Source organism: Lampris incognitus, chromosome 18 (genome assembly GCF_029633865.1).
Source record: "Lampris incognitus isolate fLamInc1 chromosome 18, fLamInc1.hap2, whole genome shotgun sequence".
NCBI classification, from domain to species: Eukaryota; Metazoa; Chordata; class Actinopteri; order Lampriformes; family Lampridae; genus Lampris; species Lampris incognitus.
The window spans coordinates 41,567,226-41,588,846 of NC_079228.1; the positions used below are offsets into that span (position 1 = coordinate 41,567,226).

The window sequence follows — 21,621 nt, forward strand, 5'->3', positions numbered from 1 at the left end:
TAGAAGTACTGTGACATGATTACTATGTAGCAGATATACTACGATTACTTATGATAGGATTACTATGTAGCAAATCCACTACTATCAATACTGCTTCATATAGTTTCACTATGTTATGGTTACTACGTAGCAAATACACTACTACTACCTAATGTAGTGGTACTATATGATTACTATGTAGCAGATGTACTATGATTACTTACAGTATATAGTAGTGCTATGATATGATTAGTATGTAGCAGATACACTGCTACCAATACTACTTCATATAGTTCTTCTGTGTTATGGTTACTATGTAACAAATACACCACTACTACCTCACATAGTACTACTATGATAGCATTGCCAGCTGGTGAGATTTGAATTTATCTGCTCATGTTTGACTCTCTCGTAAGGCAGTCTGGATAAAAGCGTCTGCTAAATGCTTCAATGTAATATGTAAATTAGCCACCTGGTAGAACAGAAAACCAGCACTAAGGGGGTCCCTGAGGACCAGACGGAGACCCACTGGTCTAGATCCTCTTTCTGTGCTGGAAATTACGACGACATCAATTAACGTGTTCGCTTTGTGTCTGATAGGAACAGCATTAGGGCTTGTCTGGGATTTGAACCCATGACCTCTCACAGTCAGCCTCCATTATTTAGTATTAGAGAGAGAGAGAGCGAGGGGGGGAGGGGGGGAGGGCATAAATCCAAATGAACCTGCTTTGGATCTATTCTTTTCTGGTATGGAGTCTCACATTCTTGCTTTTCACAGAATAAAAGTCTTTAATGTGATGAACCACACTGACGAGCCAGCGCCCAGTCTTCTAGGTCTGACTGTGAGGTGAGTCCAGCCCTGTGATGCCCTGGTGGTCTGTCCAGGGTGTCTCCCCGCCTGCCGCCCAGTGACTGCTAAGATAGGCTGCAGCATCCCTGCGACCCTGAGAGCAGGAGAAGCAGTTTGGATGATGGATGGATGGTGATCCCCCCCCCCCTTTTTCCCCAAGTGTATCCGGCCAATTACCCCACTCATCCGAGATGATCCGGTCGTTGCTCCACCCCCTCTGCCGAGCCGGGGAGGGCTGCAGACTACCACATGCCTCCTCCCATACATGTGGAGTCACCAGCCGCTTATTTTCACCTGACAGTGAGGAGTTTCACCAGGGGGACGTAGCGCATGGGAGGATCACACTATTCCCCCCCCCCCCAACAGGCGCCCCGATCGACCAGAGGAGGCGCTAGTGCAGCGACCAGGACACATACCCACATCCGGCTCCCCACCCGCAGACACGGCCAATTGTGTCTGTAGAACAACCAATCAAGCCGGAGGTAACACGGGGATTCGGACCGGCGATCCCCATGTTGGTAGGCAAAGGAGTAGACCTCCACACTACCCGGACGCCCTGTGTCCTACTTTGTTATCGTCGTAGAATAATAAATGAAGAAATCTGCCAGTTAGGTGAAATAGTATCTCGTGTTTACAATGCAGATCAGTTTGTTCCGAGTGCTGGTTTTGATGGAGCATCATGTCATTACAGTGTTGGAAGAAACCATCTCCATCACCCCGGTCTCAAAGAAATACAGTCCGTGGAAGTGTCCTACCTGTAGAATGGAATGACTGAAATGAGGCCGAGATCAGAACTACAAACATTTTTACCAAGATGACAAACTAACATGTTTAGTTTCACTGTGTGGTGAAAGATGAACCAACTTAAACCAGTTTACAGATTCTGGTATATGACCGTAAACGTTTACTATAGGGTAAACCAGTTTACAGTAAACCTTTACTGAAGGATAAACCAGTTTACAGTAAGCCTTTATTGAAGGATAAACCAGTTTACAGTAAACCTTTACTGTAGGATAAACCAGTTTACAGTAAACCTTTACTGAAGGATAAACCAGTTTACAGTAAACCTTTACTGAAGGATAAACCAGTTTACAGTAAACCTTTACTGAAGGATAAACCAGTTTAAAGTAAACCTTTACTGAAGGATAAACCAGTTTACAGTAAACCTTTACTGAAGGATAAACCAGTTTACAGTAAACCTTGACTGTAGGATAAACCCGTTTACAGTAAACCTTTATTGAAGGATAAACCAGTTTACAGTAAACCTTTATTGAAGGATAAACCAGTTTACAGTAAACCTTTATTGAAGGATAAACCAGTTTACCGTAAAGCTTTACTGAAGGATAAACCAGTTTACAGTAAACCTTCACTGAAGGATAAACCGGTTTACAGTAAACCTTGACTGTAGGATGAACCAGTTTACAGTAAATCTTTAGTGTAGGGTAAACCAGTTTACAGTAAACCTTGACTGAAGGATAAACCAGTTTACAGTAAAGCTTTACTGAAGGATAAACCAGTTTACAGTAAACCTTGACTGAAGGGTAAACCAGTTTACAGTAAACCTTTACTGTAGGGTAAACCAGTTTACAGTAAAGCTTTACTGAAGGATAAACCAGTTTACAGTAAACCTTTACTGTAGGATAAACCAGTTTACAGTAAACCTTGACTGTAGGATAAACCAGTTTACAGTAAACCTTTATTGACGGATAAACCAGTTTACAGTAAACCTTGACTGTAGGGTAAACCAGTTTACAGTAAACCTTTACTGCAGGGTAAACCAGTTTACAGTAAACCTTGACTGTAGGATAAACCAGTTTACAGTAAACCTTTATTGAAGGATAAACCAGTTTACAGTAAACCTTTACTGAAGGATAAACCAGTTTACAGTAAACCTTTATTGTAGGATAAACGAGTTTACAGTAAACCTTTATTGGAGGATAAACCAGTTTACAGTAAACCTTTACTGTAGGGTAAACGAGTTTACAGTAAACCTTTATTGACGGATAAACCAGTTTACAGTAAACCTTTACTGAAGGATAAACCACTTTACTGTAGGGTAAACCAGTTTACAGTAAACCTTGACTGAAGGATAAACCAGTTTACAGTAAACCTTGACTGAAGGATAAACCAGTTTACAGTAAACCTTGACTGTAGGATAAACCAGTTTACAGTAAACCTTGACTGTAGGATAAACCAGTTTACAGTAAACCTTGACTGAAGTATAAACCAGTTTACAGTAAACCTTGACTGTAGGATAAACCAGTTTACAGTAAACCTTTATTGAAGGATAAACCAGTTTACAGTAAAGCTTTACTGAAGGATAAACCAGTTTACAGTAAACCTTTATTGAAGGATAAACCAGTTTACAGTAAACCTTTATTGAAGGATAAACCAGTTTACAGTAAACCTTGACTGTAGGATAAACCAGTTTACAGTAAACCTTTATTGAAGGATAAACCAGTTTACAGTAAACCTTTATTGAAGGATAAACCAGTTTACAGTAAACCTTTACTGTAGGATAAACCAGTTTCCAGTAAACCTTGACTGTAGGGTAAACCAGTTTACAGTAAAGCTTTACTGAAGGATAAACCGGTTTACAGTAAACCTTGACTGTAGGATAAACCAGTTTACAGTAAACCTTTACTGAAGGATAAACCGGTTTACAGTAAACCTTGACTGTAGGATAAACCAGTTTACAGTAAACCTTGACTGAAGGATAAACCAGTTTACAGTAAACCTTGACTGTAGGATAAACCAGTTTACAGTAAACCTTTATTGAAGGATAAACCAGTTTACAGTAAAGCTTTACTGAAGGATAAACCAGTTTACAGTAAACCTTTATTGAAGGATAAACCAGTTTACCGTAAACCTTTATTGAAGGATAAACCAGTTTACAGTAAACCTTGACTGTAGGTTTAAACCAGTTTACAGTAAACCTTTATTGAAGGATAAACCAGTTTACAGTAAACCTTCACTGAAGGATAAACTGGTTTACAGTAAACCTTGACTGTAGGATAAACCAGTTTACAGTAAACCTTTATTGAAGGATAAACCAGTTTACAGTAAACCTTGACTGAAGGATAAACCAGTTTACAGTAAAGCTTGACTGTAGGATAAACCAGTTTACAGTAAACCTTTATTGAAGGATAAACCAGTTTACAGTAAACCTTTATTGAAGGATAAACCAGTTTACAGTAAACCTTGACTGTAGGATAAACCAGTTTACAGTAAACCTTTACTGTAGGATAAACCAGTTTACAGTAAACCTTGACTGAAGGATAAACCAGTTTACAATAACCCTTGACTGTAGGATAAACCAGTTTACAGTAAACCTTGACTGAAGGATAAACCGGTTTACAGTAAACCTTTACTGTAGGGTAAACCGGTTTACAGTAAACCTTGACTGAAGGATAAACCAGTTTACAGTAAACCTTGACTGAAGGATAAACCAGTTTACAGTAAACCTTTATTGAAGGATAAACCACTTTACTGTAGGGTAAACCAGTTTACAGTAAACCTTGACTGAAGGATAAACCAGTTTACAGTAAACCTTTATTGAAGGATAAACAACTTGACTGAAGGATAAACCAGGTTTACAGTAAACCTTGACTGAAGGATAAACCAGTTTACAGTAAACCTTGACTGAAGGATAAACCAGTTTACAGTAAACCTTGACTGAAGGATAAACCAGTTTACAGTAAACCTTTACTGAAGGATAAACCAGTTTACAGTAAACCTTGACTGAAGGATAAACCAGTTTACAGTAAACTTTACTGAAGGATAAACCAGTTTACAGTAAACCTTTATTGAAGGATAAACCACTTTACTGTAGGGTAAACCAGTTTACAGTAAACCTTGACTGAAGGATAAACCAGTTTACAGTAAACCTTGACTGAAGGATAAACCAGTTTACAGTAAACCTTGACTGAAGGATAAACCAGTTTACAGTAAACCTTGACTGAAGGATAAACCAGTTTACAGTAAACCTTGACTGAAGGATAAACCAGTTTACAGTAAAGGAAGTGAGTCCAGAAAGAGGAGGAGAATCATCGATGCACAGCTTGAAGAGAGGATCGAGGTCCGAGTGAGAGGAGAGAGGGTAAGACTAGCGAGGGTAGTAAAGGAAGGAGAGAGAGGAAAGAGGGACGGAGAGATGATGCACGTGGTCCAAACCGGGATGGACAGAACCCACAGGGGGGGACAGAAGGTTGTTTGGGTTGAATTAAAGGGCTAGTCTGTGATTTCTGTGACCGTATGTACAAACACAACTGTGACACAAACACAGCTGGAGAGTTGAGTTACACACGTGAAACAACCTTTTTGTGTCGTTGTCGTGTGATGGGGATGTAGACTGTGATGGGGATGTAGACTGTGATGGGGATGTAGACTGTGATGGGGATGTAGACTGGGTCTGTTTTACTCCGGTCTGCACAACCATCAGTGATGGGAACACTCCTTTTACAGCGTCACACAACATTAGAAGCTCACATTTAGTTGTTGTGTACTGGTAGTCCTCGTATCAACACACCTGTCAGTCAGTCTGGGGAGGTGACAGCTTCCTGTGCTGAGGTTTGTCCTTGCTGGTAGTCCTCCTATCAACACACCTGTCAATCAGTCTGGGGAGGCGGCAGCTTCCTGTGCTGAGGTTTGTGCTTGCTGGTAGTCCTCGTATCAACACACCTGTCCGTCAGTCTGGGGAGGTGGCAGCTTCCTGTGCTGAGGTTTTGTGCTTGCTGGTAGTCCTCGTATCAACACACCTGTCCGTCAGTCTGGGGAGGTGACAGCTTCCTGTGCTGAGGTTTGTGCTTGCTGGTAGTCCTCCTATCAACACACCTGTCAGTCAGTCTGGGGAGGCGGCAGCTTCCTGTGCTGAGGTTTTGTGCTTGCTGGTAGTCCTCGTATCAACACACCTGTCCGTCAGTCTGGGGAGGTGACAGCTTCCTGTGCTGAGGTTTTGTGCTTGCTGGTAGTCCTCGTATCAACACACCTGTCCGTCAGTCTGGGGAGGCGGCAGCTTCCTGTGCTGAGGTTTTGTGCTTGCTGGTAGTCCTCCTATCAACACACCTGTCAGTCAGTCTGGGGAGGCGGCAGATTCCTGTGCTGAGGTTTGTGCTTGCTGGTAGTCCTCGTATCAACACACCTGTCAGTCAGTCTGGGGAGGCGGCAGATTCCTGTGCTGAGGTTTTGTGCTTGCTGGTAGTCCTCGTATCAACACACCTGTCAATCAGTCTGGGGAGGCGGCAGCTTCCTGTGCTGAGGTTTTGGATCTGGCGGCATGGTGACCCTTTGGTTCACACCTGAATTAAGGATTAAGACAGTTGACACGCATGGCGTTTGGGTAGAATTAAAGACGGACTTAGGGCGTCCAGGGGGCGTGGCGGTCTATACCGCGTCTGCCAACATGGGAGTCGCCTGTTCGAATCCCCGTGTTGCCTCCGGCTTGGTCGGGCTGTCCTACAGACACAATTGGCCGTGTCTGCAGGTGGGAAGCCGGATGTGGGTATGTGTCCTGGTCGCTGCACTAGCGCCTCCTCTGGTTGGTCGGGGCACCTGTTCGGGGGCAGAGGGGGAACCGGGGGGGGGGCATAGCGTGATCCTCCCACGAGCTACGTCCCCTGGTGAAACTCCTCACTGTCAGGTGAAAAGAAGCGGCTGGTGACTCCACATGTACGGGAGGAGACATGTGGTTAGTCTGCAGCCCTCCCCAGATCAGCAGAGGGGGTGGAGCAGAGACCGGGACGGCTCAGAAGAGTGGGGTAACTGGCCGGACACAATGGGGGAGAAAATCCCCCCCCCAAAAAAGAATTCCAGACGGGTGGACAGAGAGAGACGGCAGCAGTCTTTTCTCCGTGCTTTGGTTCTCACACTTTTTCAAAGCTGCAGCACTGTTCTGAGCAAGATGCTTCAGCCCCCACACTGGACGGATGGATGGAGAGCGAGAGAGGGAGGGGAGGGAGAGATGGAGAGAGAGAGGGAGCGAGGGGAGGAGAGAGAGAGAGAGGGAGGGAGAGAGGATGGAGAGAGGGAGCGAGGATGGAGAGGGAGAGACGATGGAGGGAGGGAGAGGGAGAGGATGAGGGGGAGAGAGGATGGAGAGAGAAAGGATAGAGGGAGAGGATGGAGAGGGAAGGAGAGAGGATGTGAGAGAGGGAGAGAGAATGGAGAGGGAGGGAGGATGTGAGAGAGAGGGAGAGAGGATGGAGAGAGGGGAGGATCAATCACTCAATCAAGTTGCAGGAGAGAGGGTGAGAAGATGGAGAGAGGGAGAGGTTGAGAGAGAGGGAGAGAGAGAGAGGATGGAGAGAGGGAGAGGTTGAGAGAGAGAGGAGAGGGGAGAGAGAGAGAGGATGGAGGAGAGGGAGAGGTTGAGAGAGAGAGAGAGAGGGGAGAGAGAGAGAGAGTGGGGGGATCAGTGTTGCACTAACACATTGTCTGTCTGTGGGGTTTTGTGTCTTTAGGGCCCCTCTGGGTCCCATATGGAGAGGCAGGGAGACAGTCACATGGCAGGAAGCTGAACTAGGAAGATGTTCAGACAGACAGACAGGGACTGACAGACAGACAGACAGACAGACAGACAGGGACAGACAGACAGACAGGGGACAGACAGACAGACAGGGACAGATGTATAAAGACAGATAAAAGGCCTGTAGATGAACAGACAGAGAGATAGATGTATGGAGAGACATGAGGAGATATACAGACAAGGAGACATAGAGACAGACAACAGACATAGAAACGCAGGCAGACAGACAGACAGACATAGAGGGAAACAGGCAAGCAGATACAGACAGACAGACATTCAGAGAGACAGACAGACAGACGTGTAGACAGAGAGACAGACAGACAGACAGGTAGATGTAAAGGTGAGTAGTCACAATACGTGGTCAGACAGTTGGTATATAGGAAGACGGACAGACAGACAGACAGACAGACAGACAGACAGACAGACAGACAGACAGACAGACAGACAGACAGACAGAGAGACAGACAGACAGACAGGTAGATGTAAAGGTGAGTAGTCACAATACGTGGTCAGACAGTTGGATATATAGGAAGACGGACAGACAGACAGACAGACAGACAGACAGACAGACAGACAGACAGACAGACAGACAGACAGACAGACAACGGTGTGCAAACAGACGTGGCAGGAAGAGACAGACGAGCTGGGTAGCCCGGCAGACATTTCAGACACGGATGCAAGACAGGTGGACAGACAGACATGGCAGAACAACATCAACGCATAATAAGAGACAACAAGACGGTGAAGAAGACGAGTATTTAGACTGTCCTCTGTGTGGCGCCGTCCTCAGCAGTTTTCATCACTAGTCCACAGCCAGCATGTCGGCACAGACACAGCAACAGCCACAGCCGCCTGCCGCAGAGCCACACACCGTGGGTCTGAGGGTGTGTTGACGTGACCTTTCACTCTCAGCGTGTGTGTGTGTGTGTGTGTGTGTGTGTGTGTGTGTGTGTGTGTGTGTGTGTGTGTGTGTGTGTGTGTGTGTGTGTGTGTGTGTGTGTGTGCGTGCGTGTGTGCACGAGACATCGTTCTTGCATAGAAAGCCGGGGGTCTGCCGTCGGAGGAGGTCAGCTGTTCGTCAGTGGGGGGCTTCTTAATTACGACATCGGGTGAAGCGGGTTGGAAGTGCCCCCGCGGGGGAGGAGCGGGGGGGGGCTGAACTTTCCAGTACAGCGCGTCCAATTATTTACTGCAAAAGTTCATCTTGGGGCGTCCGGGTAACGTCGCGGCCTACTCCATTACCTAGCAACACGGGGGTCGCCGGTTCGAATCCCCGTGTTCCCTCCGGCTTGGTCGGGCGTCCCTACAGAAGCAATCGTCCGTGTCTGCGGGTGGGAAACCGGATGCGGGTGTGTGTCCTGGTCGCTGCACTAGCGCCTCCTCTGGTTGGTGGAGGCGCCTGTTCAGGGGGGGGGGGGGAACGGCGGGGAGTAGCGTGATCCTCCCACGCGCTACGTCTCCCTGGTGAAACTCCTCACTGTCAGGTGAGAAGAAGCGGCTGGTGACTCCACATGTATGGGAGGAGGCATGTGGTAGTCTGCAGCCCTCCCCGGATCAGCAGAGGGGGTGGAGCAGAGACCGGGACGGCTCAGAAGAGGGGGGGTAAGTGGCAGTACAACTGGGGAGGAAAAGGAGGAGAAAGAAATCCAAAGGAATGAAAACATGGTGGCATTTGGTTGATATTTGGTTGATATTTGGTTGATATTTGGTTGATATTTGGTTGCGTCCGTGTCGTCAAGACGAGGCAAGACGAGTCTCGTTTGTCTGGAACGTCTCGGGCGGTTGCGTGAACATCTCTGTTGTCTCCGAGACTCCCTCATTTGTGCACCACAGCTGTGGTGGAGACCGGTGTCTCTCGGTGATGCTACCAGCGGTTAGGTCGGTGGTTGCCCCACCCCACATCCCAGAAATCCTGTGGAAACGAGACGGCGCTGACAGCCAAACCAGCAAACGCAAAGGAAGCCGTGGCTGAACCCGAGGCTGTAGCTGCTGGTGTGGGAGCATTGGGTTGCAGCTCACCAGTACCTGCCCTTTCCTCTGCTCTCCCAGTATGACGACGTCAAACTGACTTATTATAAGCAGGTTCAGGGAGAGTCGCAGGCGAAGGAAGCGCAACGCCGAAACACAGAAGATGACAAAATGCAGTCATGTGGTGGACCGGTGCTGTTCGGCACTGCTGTGAGCAGACTACCCGGGGACTAGCAAACTAACTTAGTTTGCACAGGTTTATGTTGGGGTGGCGCAGTGGTTAGCGCGGTCGCCTCACAGCAAGAAGGTCCTGGGTTCGAGCCCCGGGGTAGTCCAACCTTGGGGGTCGTCCGGGTCGTCCTCTGTGTGGAGTTTGCATGTTCTGCCCGTGTCTGTGTGGGTTTCCTCCGGGTGCTCCGGTTTCCCTCCCACAGTCCAAAGCCTGTAGGTCAGGTGACTCGGCCGTACTATCTTGTCCCTAGGTGTGTGTGTGTGTGTGTGTCTGTCTGTCGGCCCTGTGATGGACTGGCGGCCTGTCCAGGGTGTCTCCCTGCCTGCTGCCCAATGACTGCTGGGATAGGCTCCAGCATCCCCGTGACCCTGAGCAGGATAAGTGGTTTGAATAATGGGTGGATGGATGTTTATGTTGTGGAGTCATCAAATAAAAAAACAAAAACTTCAGCCATTAGCGCTTTTCATAAAATTAATAAAATGCTCAGAGTCACCTATGACGAGGGTCATTCATTTGCACGGCCTATACACGTGCATCGGCAAATACCCGAATACTGGTTTTTAATTTCATGCAAGAACTTCAACAAGGTTAATCAGGTCAAATGTGCTTCCCTAATTCTAACCCGAGCCCCAAACCCAAGTCCTCACCTCAAAATAGACCTAACCCGAGCCCCAAACCCAAGTCCTCACCTCAAAATAGACCTAACCCGAGCCCCAAACCCAAGTCCTCACCTCAAAATAGACCTAACCCGAGCCCCAAACCCAAGTCCTCACCTCAAAATAGACCTAACCCGAGCCCCAAACCCAAGTCCTCACCTCAAAATAGACCTAACCCCAGCCCCAAACCCAAGTCCTCACCTCAAAATAGACCTAACCCCAGCCCCAAACCCAAGTCCTCACCTCAAAATAGACCTAACCCGAGCCCCAAACCCAAGTCCTCACCTCAAAATAGACCTAACCCGAGCCCCCTAAACCCAAGTCCTCACCTCAAAATAGACCCTTGATGAAATGAGGCCAAAATTTCCTCACTTTGTAAAAAAAAAAAAAATGTCCTCAATCTGAGTGCTAAAAACTCAAATTGGTCCTCACAAGATAGCTGAACCAGAACACACACACACACACACACACACACACACACACACACACACACACACACACACACACACACACACACACACACACATCTGTGGCCTGTTCTCTCTCTCTCACTTCTATCCTGTTGTCCGATATGTCCATATGGTGTCTCTCACATCCTCCCAGTGCTCTTTCTCACTCTCTCTCTCTCTCTCTCTCTCTCTCTCTCTCTCTCTCTCTCTCTCTCTCTCTCTCTCTCTCTCTCTCTCTCTCTCTCTCTCTCTCTCTCTCTCTCTCTCTCTCTCTCTCTCTCTCTCTCTCTCTCTCTCTCTCTCTCTCTCTCTCTCTCTCTCTCTCTCCTTTTCTCTCTCTCATATCAAAGTCAAAACACGGCTGTTCCCATTTCATCCCCCAGCTGATGTTTCATGTGGTTGTGTGTTAGCAGAAAAGATGTGTGTGCGCCATGCGTCTGTCGGTAAAAGCTGCATTTCAGATTTAATCAAGCATTCTGAGACTCACAGGCGCAGCTGAACCTAAACTTAAACTTATGGTTGGCGTTTTTACGTGAGTTTTTTTATTAAATCTGAAGCTGTGTAATTGCCTTAAAGTCGCTACAGTACACGTGAGACCTTGACCGTGCATGGATTTGACCTCCAGGCTAATTTGACCTCATAACTCAACGATGTTATAGGAATCCATTTTATTGTGTATGATTTGGTAAAAGACACACAAATCAAAGAAAGGTCACAAGAATGTCATCCGCATACAAACAGATCTTATATTGAGTATTTCATATTAGTACACCTGTTATAGCTTCGTCTTCTCTAATTGCCTGTGCCAGTGGCTCAATAAAGAGAGTGAAAAGCGTAGGTTTAAGGGGGCATCCCTGTCGACATCCCTTTTCAAGAAATACAATTTTGATAAATTCCTGTTTATTTTAATTCTGGCTGTAGAAGAGCAATATAGAGAATTCAGACATCCAACTACCTGGTAATTAAAGCCAAAGTACTTAAGAACCAAATATACACTACCGTTCAAAAGTTTGGGATCACCCAAACAATTTCGTGTTTTCCATGAAAAGTCACACTTATTCACCACCATATGTTGTGAAATGAATAGAAAATAGAGTCAAGACATTGACAAGGTTAGAAATAATGATTTGTATTTGAAATAAGATTTTTTTTACATCAAACTTTGCTTTCGTCAAAGAATCCTCCATTTGCAGCAATTACAGCATTGCAGACCTTTGGCATTCTAGCTGTTAATTTGTTGAGGTAATCTGGAGAAATTGCACCCCACGCTTCCAGAAGCAGCTCCCACAAGTTGGATTGGTTGGATGGGCACTTCTTTGAGCAGATTGAGTTTCTGGAGCATCACATTTGTGGGGTCAATTAAACGCTCAAAATGGCCAAAAAAAGAGAACTTTCATCTGAAACTCAACAGTCTATTCTTGTTCTTAGAAATGAAGGCTATTCCATGCGAGAAATTGCTAAGAAATTGAAGATTTCCTACACCGGTGTGTACTACTCCCTTCAGAGGACAGCACAAACAGGCTCTAACCAGAGTAGAAAAAGAAGTGGGAGGCCGCGTTGCACAACTGAGCAAGAAGATAAGTACATTAGAGTCTCTAGTTTGAGAAACAGACGCCTCACAGGTCCCCAACTGGCATCTTCATTAAATAGTACCTGTTGGAGCCTGTTTGTGCTGTCCTCTGAAGGGAGTAGTACACACCGGTGTAGGAAATCTTCAATTTCTTAGCAATTTCTCGCATGGAATAGCCTTCATTTCTAAGAACAAGAATAGACTGTCGAGTTTCAGATGAAAGTTCTCTTTTTCTGGCCATTTTGAGCGTTTAATTGACCCCACAAATGTGATGCTCCAGAAACTCAATCTGCTCAAAGAAGTGCCCATCCAACCAATCCAACTTGTGGGAGCTGCTTCTGGAAGCGTGGGGTGCAATTTCTCCAGATTACCTCAACAAATTAACAGCTAGAATGCCAAAGGTCTGCAATGCTGTAATTGCTGCAAATGGAGGATTCTTTGACGAAAGCAAAGTTTGATGTAAAAAAAATCTTATTTCAAATACAAATCATTATTTCTAACCTTGTCAATGTCTTGACTCTATTTTCTATTCATTTCACAACATATGGTGGTGAATAAGTGTGACTTTTCATGGAAAACACGAAATTGTTTGGGTGATCCCAAACTTTTGAACGGTAGTGTACATATTCCCATCAAACCCAATCAAAAGCCTTCTCGGCATCAAGACTAATAACTACGGATTTTATGTTACTGTTTCTCTTATGAAGGCAACAGGGTGGCGCAGTAGTGCAGTTCCCTCATAACAATAAGGTCCTGAGTTCAAGTCGCCTCACAGAAAGAGAGGGTTCTGGATTCGAGCCCCGGGGTAGCCCAACCTTGGGGGTGATCACAGGTCATCCTCTGTGTGGACTTTGCATGTTCTCCCCATGTCTGTGTGGGTTTCCTCCGGGTGCTCCGGTTTCCTCTGGGTGCGCCGGTTTCCTCCCACAGTCCAAAGACAAGTAGGTCAGGTGAATCGGCCGTACTAAATTGTCCCTAGGTGTGAATGTGTGTGTTGGCCCTGTGATGGCCTGGCGGCCTGTCCAGGGTGTCTCCCCACCTGCCACCCAATGACTGCTGGGATAGGCTCCAGCATCCCTGCGAGCAGGATAAGTGGTTTGGGTAATGGATGGATGGTTTGGTAATACAGAAGTTAAGTGCTCTGAATTTGTGCTTTTGCCAAAATACATAAAGTTCAGTGATGCCTTGATGTTCATCTCATGTTCGTTATGACATTTTGTGGCTGATGTGAGTCCTGTACGCCAGCCTGCTTTCTGGGGTCGGAGCCACAACATAAGGAACGGACTGGGAATCACCTTTCAAATCAAATCAAATCAAATCAAATGTCTTTATTTTGAACATGCAAAATGAAATAAAAAATGACCAAGCATAAATGAAATTAAAAAAAAACAACAACAACAAATGATAAAAATAAAACCAGAAGAATCCAATAACAGAATTCTTGGTAGAGAATCCAACAAATATTATATGTTCGAAAAGGAGCAGGAGGAAGTTGCTACTTATACTTTCCTGCCCCCTCTCTAATGCTCAGTTAATAAAACTCAATAATAAACTTAGTTTTTCACACATCAGAGTATGTCATTCTCAATGTCTATCTCAGAATGACTCCATGGGCGTCCAGGTAGCATAGCGGTCTATTCCGTTGCCTACCAACATGGGGATCACTGGTTCGAATCCCCGTGTTACCTCCGGCTTGGTCGGACGTCCCTACAGACACAATTGGCCGTGTCTGCGGGTGGAAGCCGGATGTGGTTGTGTGTCCTGGTTGCTGCACTAGCGCCTCCGCTGGTCGGTCGGGGCACCTGTTCGGGGGGGACTGGGGATAGTGTGATCCTCCCACGCGCTACGTCTCCCTGGCGAAACGCCTCACTGTCAGCTGAAAAGAAGCGGCTGGCGACTCCACATGTATGGGAGGAGGCATGTGGTAGTCTGCAGCCCTCCCCGGATCAGCAGAGGAGTTGGAGCAGAGACCGGGACAGCTAGTAAGAGTGCGGTAATTGGCTGGATTCAATCGGGGAGAAAAGGGGGGAACCCCCCCACCCCAAAAAAAAAAGAAAATTGGCATAGAAAAGTTGTCTCTTGTACCCAGTATATAACAGCAGTTATAAAGACACTGAAGTCTGCACGAACAAATTTACAGTCAGAGAATTTGGAAATAGACGGTCACTGTTAAATAGTATTCACACGTTGGACTGGTCAGAACAGAACTGACGGGGTTGAAAAACATATCCGCATGTGGCAAAGTACTGTAGTGTGCCATGCAAGACAAAAAATAATTCAGATTATATGATTCAAGACGAAGTCTTTTTTTTAAATCTCTCAATGTTTTCCATGTTTTTTCATAATCACACTTTTGCGTTAAAAGCACAGTGTAGGCTAACAACACTGTCTCTCTCTTTTGCAGCGCGCTTTCATGAACCAATGAACGGTGAGGCGGAAGTGGATCTTTAAGAGCAAAGAAAGGGAAGGAAAAACCCCAAGGGGAAGGAACCTTGAGCTGATGAGGATCCCACCGGGTGGAAACATCGCCTCCTCTTCCAAACACCAAAAGCTCCTCCACATACACACACCCTTTTTTACTCTCGACTTCTGTTGTTGGGATAGAGGATTTGGATTTACTCTCTGTTTTTGCAGTTCTGTTCCATGCAAGACCAAAACCTAGTGCCAAACTGACTGTGTCTCGAAAAGAAGCAAAAAAAACCCCAAAACGTTAATGACGACTAACCCACGCCAGTTAATCTACACATTTGCATATGGAAGAATTTTGCTGTGATTTATCTTTGATTTGTGATCGGGTGACTGCAGGATCTCCGGAGTGTTCATGTTTGACATATCTGGCTCCATCAACGCATAGAAAGTCATTTCAGACATCTTCCACATCTCGGTGAAGCGTTATAGCGCCTCGCTTCATTCAACCCTGTCTATTACAACTGTACAAACCATTAGCTGGGAAGAAGCTTCATTTGTGATGAGCTCTCGCCAAAAGACAACGGTAGATTAAAAGGTTTTTTTTTTTTTAACATTCTCTGTCTTCGGTCAGTGCTGAAACTGGTGGGCTGCTTCCTGACGGGCGGTGGTGGCGATCAGTGCATTATTGGCTCAAAGTGCTTTTTTTTTTACACCGGACAGCGGCAGGCAGCGACGAGTCGCCGCTGAGCTCCAGCCGCTGACGTTTCAACACATCGAGCGGGACGTTGTTTGACCATCGGGGGACCACATGACTCGAGTCCACGCTGATAAAAACAGCCGCCCCTACCGCTGCTGCTATCTCGAATGCTCAGAGATACACTGCCATCACAACCTGTGACACCTTGCCTATCTCCTTCTTCCATTTGCTTCTGTTGGGGAAGCCTCGCTCGCTCTTCTGGCCTTGCCGAGGTCTGTTTCTTCCACACGTGGCGACGTGACCACACTACATACAACACGCCTGTTTTGGTTTTTTTATCTAGGTCTCTTTGCTCGCAATACTCCCCAAGCCCCCCTTTCCCCCGCAACCCCTTCTTTTTGCATTTTTTATTCTTGTTAAAACTTGAAACCTTTAACAGCATTTGCATCTCTCGTGCCAGGAGGTGTAGTTTAGGGAAGGGAGGAGGAAAGCAGAAGCTTAAGCCATACTGAACACCAGCCATACGACTGACACATCTGAAATTCACCTCACAACGTTTAAGATTTCTTTCTAACAAAGCAATCGCAAAACGCATCGGTGCACATACAGATTCAGGGAATCGCAGAGGAAGTTGCTTGATAACGGTGACCAACATTTCCCACATTTTAATGAGAAAAACACTTTTTTTTTTTTTTAAAGATTTGATTTGATTTTCCGGTCACCGTTCTACTTTACATCCAGTCTAATCCCGATCCGGAGTCGGACGCCACATGCTTCTTTATTTTTTGTTTTCAAGATCTGACAGGAATTGACGGTAGTGAGTTCCCGTTGTCCTCTGCGTTGACGGATGAATCCGGACATTTTCATGTCTTTTCTGTGGGCAGAACCGCACTGCCCCGCTAGAACCGGGCCCAAGCCCTCCTTTGTTCTCTTCTGTTGGGCCAAACTAAACTCAGAGCAAAGACACGCGAGCAAGGAAACCCAACGCACATAGACTCTCCTCTTCTATCACTTCTCTGCATCTCCTCCCATTTTTTTCCCTTCCTCCCATCCGTCCACACATCATATGTGATTTCACCATACCCTTAGATCACTGTCGTTATTTTCTTTTAACTAATTGTACCTGCCTTGTTAAGTTCAGTTGGCCAGTAGGTTGGTTGGCCTGTGCTGATCTGTGCTAACCTTGCTAGCTAGCTGGTACCTTACGGTTCTGTTGCTTTTGTAAGAAGACTCGATGCTGCTTGCCGCTGCTTTTTTAGCAGTATTCACCTCAACTCAGTCCAAAATTTACCCCAAAACTTACCTTTTCACTGTAATTTTGAACCTGTAATATCTTCGAGGGATTTATATCTTCAAGGTTAAATCTTTCCTTGCATGTCTTTAGGGGGGAGTTTCTTTCCGAGTGGGAATTCAGATTGTGGTATGAGAGGAAAAAAATTTACTTAGTTATCGATCGCGAACTATTGCAAAAAAAATTTTTGATCGACTCTCCCTTCAGCTTTTTCACTCAACCAAGCCGAAATCTCTTAAGCTGCCGACACCATTGTTTACAAATCACACAGAGAGCTTGAATACTTGATTTTGAGTAAAAAAAAGAAAAAAGAAAAAACATTTTCTCCATTTGTAATTTTTCATAAAGTTCTACAGGTCAGATATTTACATAGGACAACAAAAGTGCCAAACTCAAAACACAAAAACCCACCATCCAGCATATTATTAAAGCCTCTGCAACGTAAGAGGGTAAAAGTTTACATCCAGCGCTAAATGTTTACAGAAACCGTTTTTTTCCCCCATTGACCTTTCCTACATGAATCGTAATTGCTTTGTGCCATGAAGTCGGTCGGGGTAGAATACGCCCAGAAGTCTCTGGGGTATAAGACACATGGCTCTTTTTGGAGTGGGTTTTTGATTTTGTTTACAGGAAAGATAACTGCCTAATCACGACGACTAACAACCAACCCGCATGCTAGTCGAAGAACTGTCCGTGCTTTCAGTACTCGCTGCCATCGTGCGAACCCACATCACCATCTAGCCGTGCTAGGCTGAGGTTGCGTTTTGAATAAGAGTGAGTCTTTTACACTTACAGCCATTGCGCAAGCGGTTCCTTTAGGGTCTGAAAACGTCAGCAAGACAAAAACCTCAATGTTTACAAAAGCTGCTTCATGGGAATGGTAATGGTCCTTACACGGAGAAAGAGGCCTGTTTACGTTCTGCTAAGACGTGAGAGCGAGATGCCAAACACCCGCCCCAGTGCTTGAATGGACGTAAAGCCACTGTAACTGGAAGTGAAAACCTTCCACATACAAACAAAGGATTCACCATATGGGAGTTTTAAACTTTTAAAAGGGAAATTTTATAATTCTTTATACATATATAAGTGGGAGGAAGGAGGACTTGGACAAGGAACGGGGCGCCGGGGAAAAGGCCGCTCCGTTGTCAGGCTAAAGTTCAGCCTGTTGACGTTTTGAAGCGTTTTAACCAACCGCTGGAGAAGTTTGGTGATTTAAACATGAGGCCCGCCGCTTCGACGGGGATGTTCTGCTGCGCCTCCCTCGTTCTGCTTCTCTCGGGCCACGCCATGTCCGCGGTGACCATCACCACAAAACGACGTGCTGTCGATGGCGACGTTGGAATCTCGACCACTGGGAACAGCCCCAGCAGTGGTAAAACTGGCACCGCTCTGTTCCTCCTCACCGGCTACAAGCCACCGCTCCTGCCGCCCCCCACCGGGCCCAAAGTGGCCCTCAAAGGAGCCGAGATGGAGGATGGAGATGAGCCGCCGCCAGTCAAAGGTGCTGAGATGCCTCCGAAGCCCCTCCCGCAGATCATGTTGCCGAGGAACATGACCGCAGCCGACGCGCTGAAACCGCCGCTGGGTGCCGCCCAGGTGGCTCCGCCTCCCAAACGTCTGGTGGACGTGGATGTGTGCAGGTACAGGCATGGAGCAACCATTTCCTCCTATTCTGTGTTGTGTTGTGTTTTATTCTTTTGTGTTGTTTTGTGCTTTTTTTGTTGTTGTTGTTGTATTAGGTTGTGGTGTGTCATATCATTGTGTTATGTGTTGCACTGTAAAGTGCTGTGTGTGTGTGTGTGTTGTGGTGCATTCTGTCATGTTGTGTTGCTTTGTGTCGCATTGTGCGGTGACTTCTCTTGTCATGTCAAGTTTCAAGTTAATCATCAGACATATAAAAAGCGCCGTGTACCTTCCAATGCAAGGAAATGCATGTGCCCTGGCTGTCTCAGCCTTTGACACCACATATAAGGAAATAAATAATGATAACAAAAAACAATAAATACAAAATCTCACAGAATAATAAATCTCTGAAAGCTATGTAAAGCTGCTGTTTGTTATTCTGCAACCTGGGAGTAAAAACTGTCTGGGGCAGCTGGTCTGAGCTCTGATGCTCTGTTAGCATTGTCCTGAGGGAAGCAGGAGAACAGACCATGTTCTGGTGGATGGTGTCCTCCATGATACTTTAGGCCTTACTTCTGCAGCGGTGGTATACATGTCCTGAAGCTGTGGCAGTGCTGCTCCTATGATGTCTGAAGCCGTTTGTACTCTCCATCTCAGTTGTTTGTGGTCCTGTTCAGTCAGGTTGCCAAACCACACCAGTATGCTTCCAGCAAGGATGCTCTCTATGGTAGTTTGGTAGAAACTGACCAGGGTTTTTGTGGACATCCTGAATTTTTTAAGACATCTCAGAAACTATAGTCTCTGTTACGCCTTCTTAATGATACGACTGGTGTTTAGAGACCGGGAGAGGGAGTCAGATCTGAATGCCTAAAAATCTGAAGTTCTTCACAATTTCAACAGGGACACCAGTGATGTAAACTGGTGTCTGAACTGTTTTGGGCTTCCTAAAATCAACAGTTATCTCCTTTGTTTTCTCAACATTTAGGGAGAGGTTGTTAGCTTGACACCATATGGATAGGTCCCTCTCCCCCCTCCCAGAGGCATCTTCATTGTTGTCATTTATCAGTCCAATTACTGTGGTGTCATCTGCGAATGTCACTATGCTGTTATGATGTCTGGCAACACAGTCGTGTGTGGACAGACTGCAGAGTAAGGGACTAAGACAACCCAGAACATGACCATGTGGTGCTGCTGCAGTACAGGCAAGGCTCAGCGTTTTGGGGTTTTTATTTTTCAAAGCCATCCAGCGTGCTGAATTTCGCCACAAGAGGACACTGTTACATAACCTCACACGAACAGGACCAACTTTTGGATCCGTGGAAACGTAAAATCCGGGTGAAAATCAGTTTAAAGCGATTTGCTCCTAAATCTGGGAAAACACTGAACCTTGAGTACAGAAGCACCACAGGGCCTTGTTACCTCATGTATACAGTTTTGTTTTGTGTGATGGTGAGTTGCTTTGTGCTCTTGTCATGTTGTGGTGTGTTATGATATGTTGCATTGTGCTTTTCCATGTTGTGATTTCTGGCATGCTTCCTGGTACTACACCTGGTGACGGAATACTGCCAAACAGAAGAGCTGCCGTGGGGGTCGCGGTCCATGCACAGAAAGCTTCTGCCCCAGACGTCCCTAAAGAGAACATCAGACTTATAAATGTTGATACTAGTTTTCAAATTATGTTTGTGCCGTTTCAGTCAAACATAATGTTTAGACAACTTGGATAACTTTATAGAATAGAGACAGCTTGTCGGTGGTCTGGTGTTGTGTCTGTGTCTTTTTAAGAAGTGTCAAAGTCCTGTATATATGAAAACTTAGAGAAACTGGTAAATTTTTATCCTGATCAAGGGCGTCCGGGTAGCGTAGCGGTCTATTCCGTTGCCTACCAACACGGGGCTCGCCGGTTCGAATCCTCGTGTTACCTCCTTCTTGGTCGGGCATCCCTACAGACACAATTGGCCCATGTCTGCGGGTGGGAAGCCGGATCTGGGTATGTGTCCTGGTCGCTGCACTAGCGCCTCCTCTGGTCGGTCAGGGCAGCTGTTCAGGGGGGAGGGGGAACTGGGGGGAATAGCGTGATCCTCCCACGCGCTACGTCCCCCCTGGTGAAACTCCTCACTGTCAGGTGAGAAGAAGCGGCTGGTGACTCCACATGTATGGGAGGAGGCATGTGGTGGTCTGCAGCCCTCCCCGGATCAGCAGAGGAGGGGGAGCAGAGACCAGGACGACTCGGAAGAGTGGGGCGATTGGCCGGATACAACTGGGGAGAAAAAGAGGGAAAATTCCACAAATGAAGGAAACATGATCCTGAACCGATGCCATGGGCTGGTTAAATTATACACATTTTAAATAGTTTTAACACATCTGAACTTTTGATACATGGTTGGGTTTTGTTGTTTTTTAATGATCTCATGCCAACGTCACCGTCTCACTAACTGCCTCACAGGGGCTACTTTGACGTGATGGGTCAGTTTGACAACACGTTCAACTGCTCTAAGGACACGTACATCTACTGCTGTGGGACCTGCCACTACCGCTTCTGCTGCGAGCACCAGCGCAGCCGGCTGGACCAGGACTCCTGCACCAACTACAACTCGCCGGTTTGGGCCACCACCCAGGCCCCTGCCACTGCACCCGCAGGAAACCGCCACAACCCGGACTTCGAGACGCTCCAGCAGCAGAGCAGCAGGTCAGAACCAGAACCAGGACCAGGACCAGGTGGTCCTCTACAAACACAAACCGCTGTCGTAGCATCAGCTGTTGGGTTGTGGGTAGCTTCGGGCTCCGTTCAGACTGCATTTTAAGTCCCGGGTCGGCCTAAATAGCCACTACCAGAACAGAAGCAATTAAAAACATTCCAGCGCAATATACGGACCCGTGCTTTGGGCCTGGGGCAGTAGGAGTTGTTTGGGCTCTATATAATTATGTAAACAAGATTTAAACACATTTGCGTATGATGTGTATTCAATATACGCCTGTGTAAACCAAGCAGTATTAATAACAGCACGATTGATATGCTGAAAGTAATCGTGGTATTGTGTCGTTTTTCCAGTTTTCCCATGACTGATGTTAAGTTTTCCCATTAAGAACGATTAAGAATCTAAAGACTGAGGTCAAAGTGGTAGGCCAAAGTGTGCCGGCGGATGTTTCTTCTTCTTCTTCTTCTTCTTCTTCTTCTGGTGTTTGTACTTGGTAAACAAACGTGCCTTTGTTCTATCCCAGCACGGCGTACGTGATTGGAGGGGTGATAACCTTCACGGTGGTGGTGGCTGTAGGCATCCGGATCGCCTTCAGCAAAGTGTCCCGTCGGCCTCGCAACCGAGACATCAACATGCCCAGGTAACGTACGCAACGCCCGGCGATGATGTCATGTCCCT

The 21,621-nt window shown here is 46.3% G+C and overlaps 1 protein-coding gene across 1 annotated transcript in view; it reads left to right on the forward strand.

Moving 5' to 3' along the window:
* Positions 1-17,911: 17,911 nt before the first annotated feature.
* shisa7b (shisa family member 7) overlaps positions 17,912-21,621 on the forward strand; it is a 44,789-nt gene continuing 41,079 nt past the window's right edge. The window contains exons 1-3 of the mRNA XM_056298917.1: positions 17,912-18,264; positions 20,691-20,933; positions 21,467-21,583. Coding sequence (XP_056154892.1) covers positions 17,912-18,264; positions 20,691-20,933; positions 21,467-21,583 — 713 coding nt within the window. The remainder of the gene's footprint in view (positions 18,265-20,690; positions 20,934-21,466; positions 21,584-21,621) is intronic.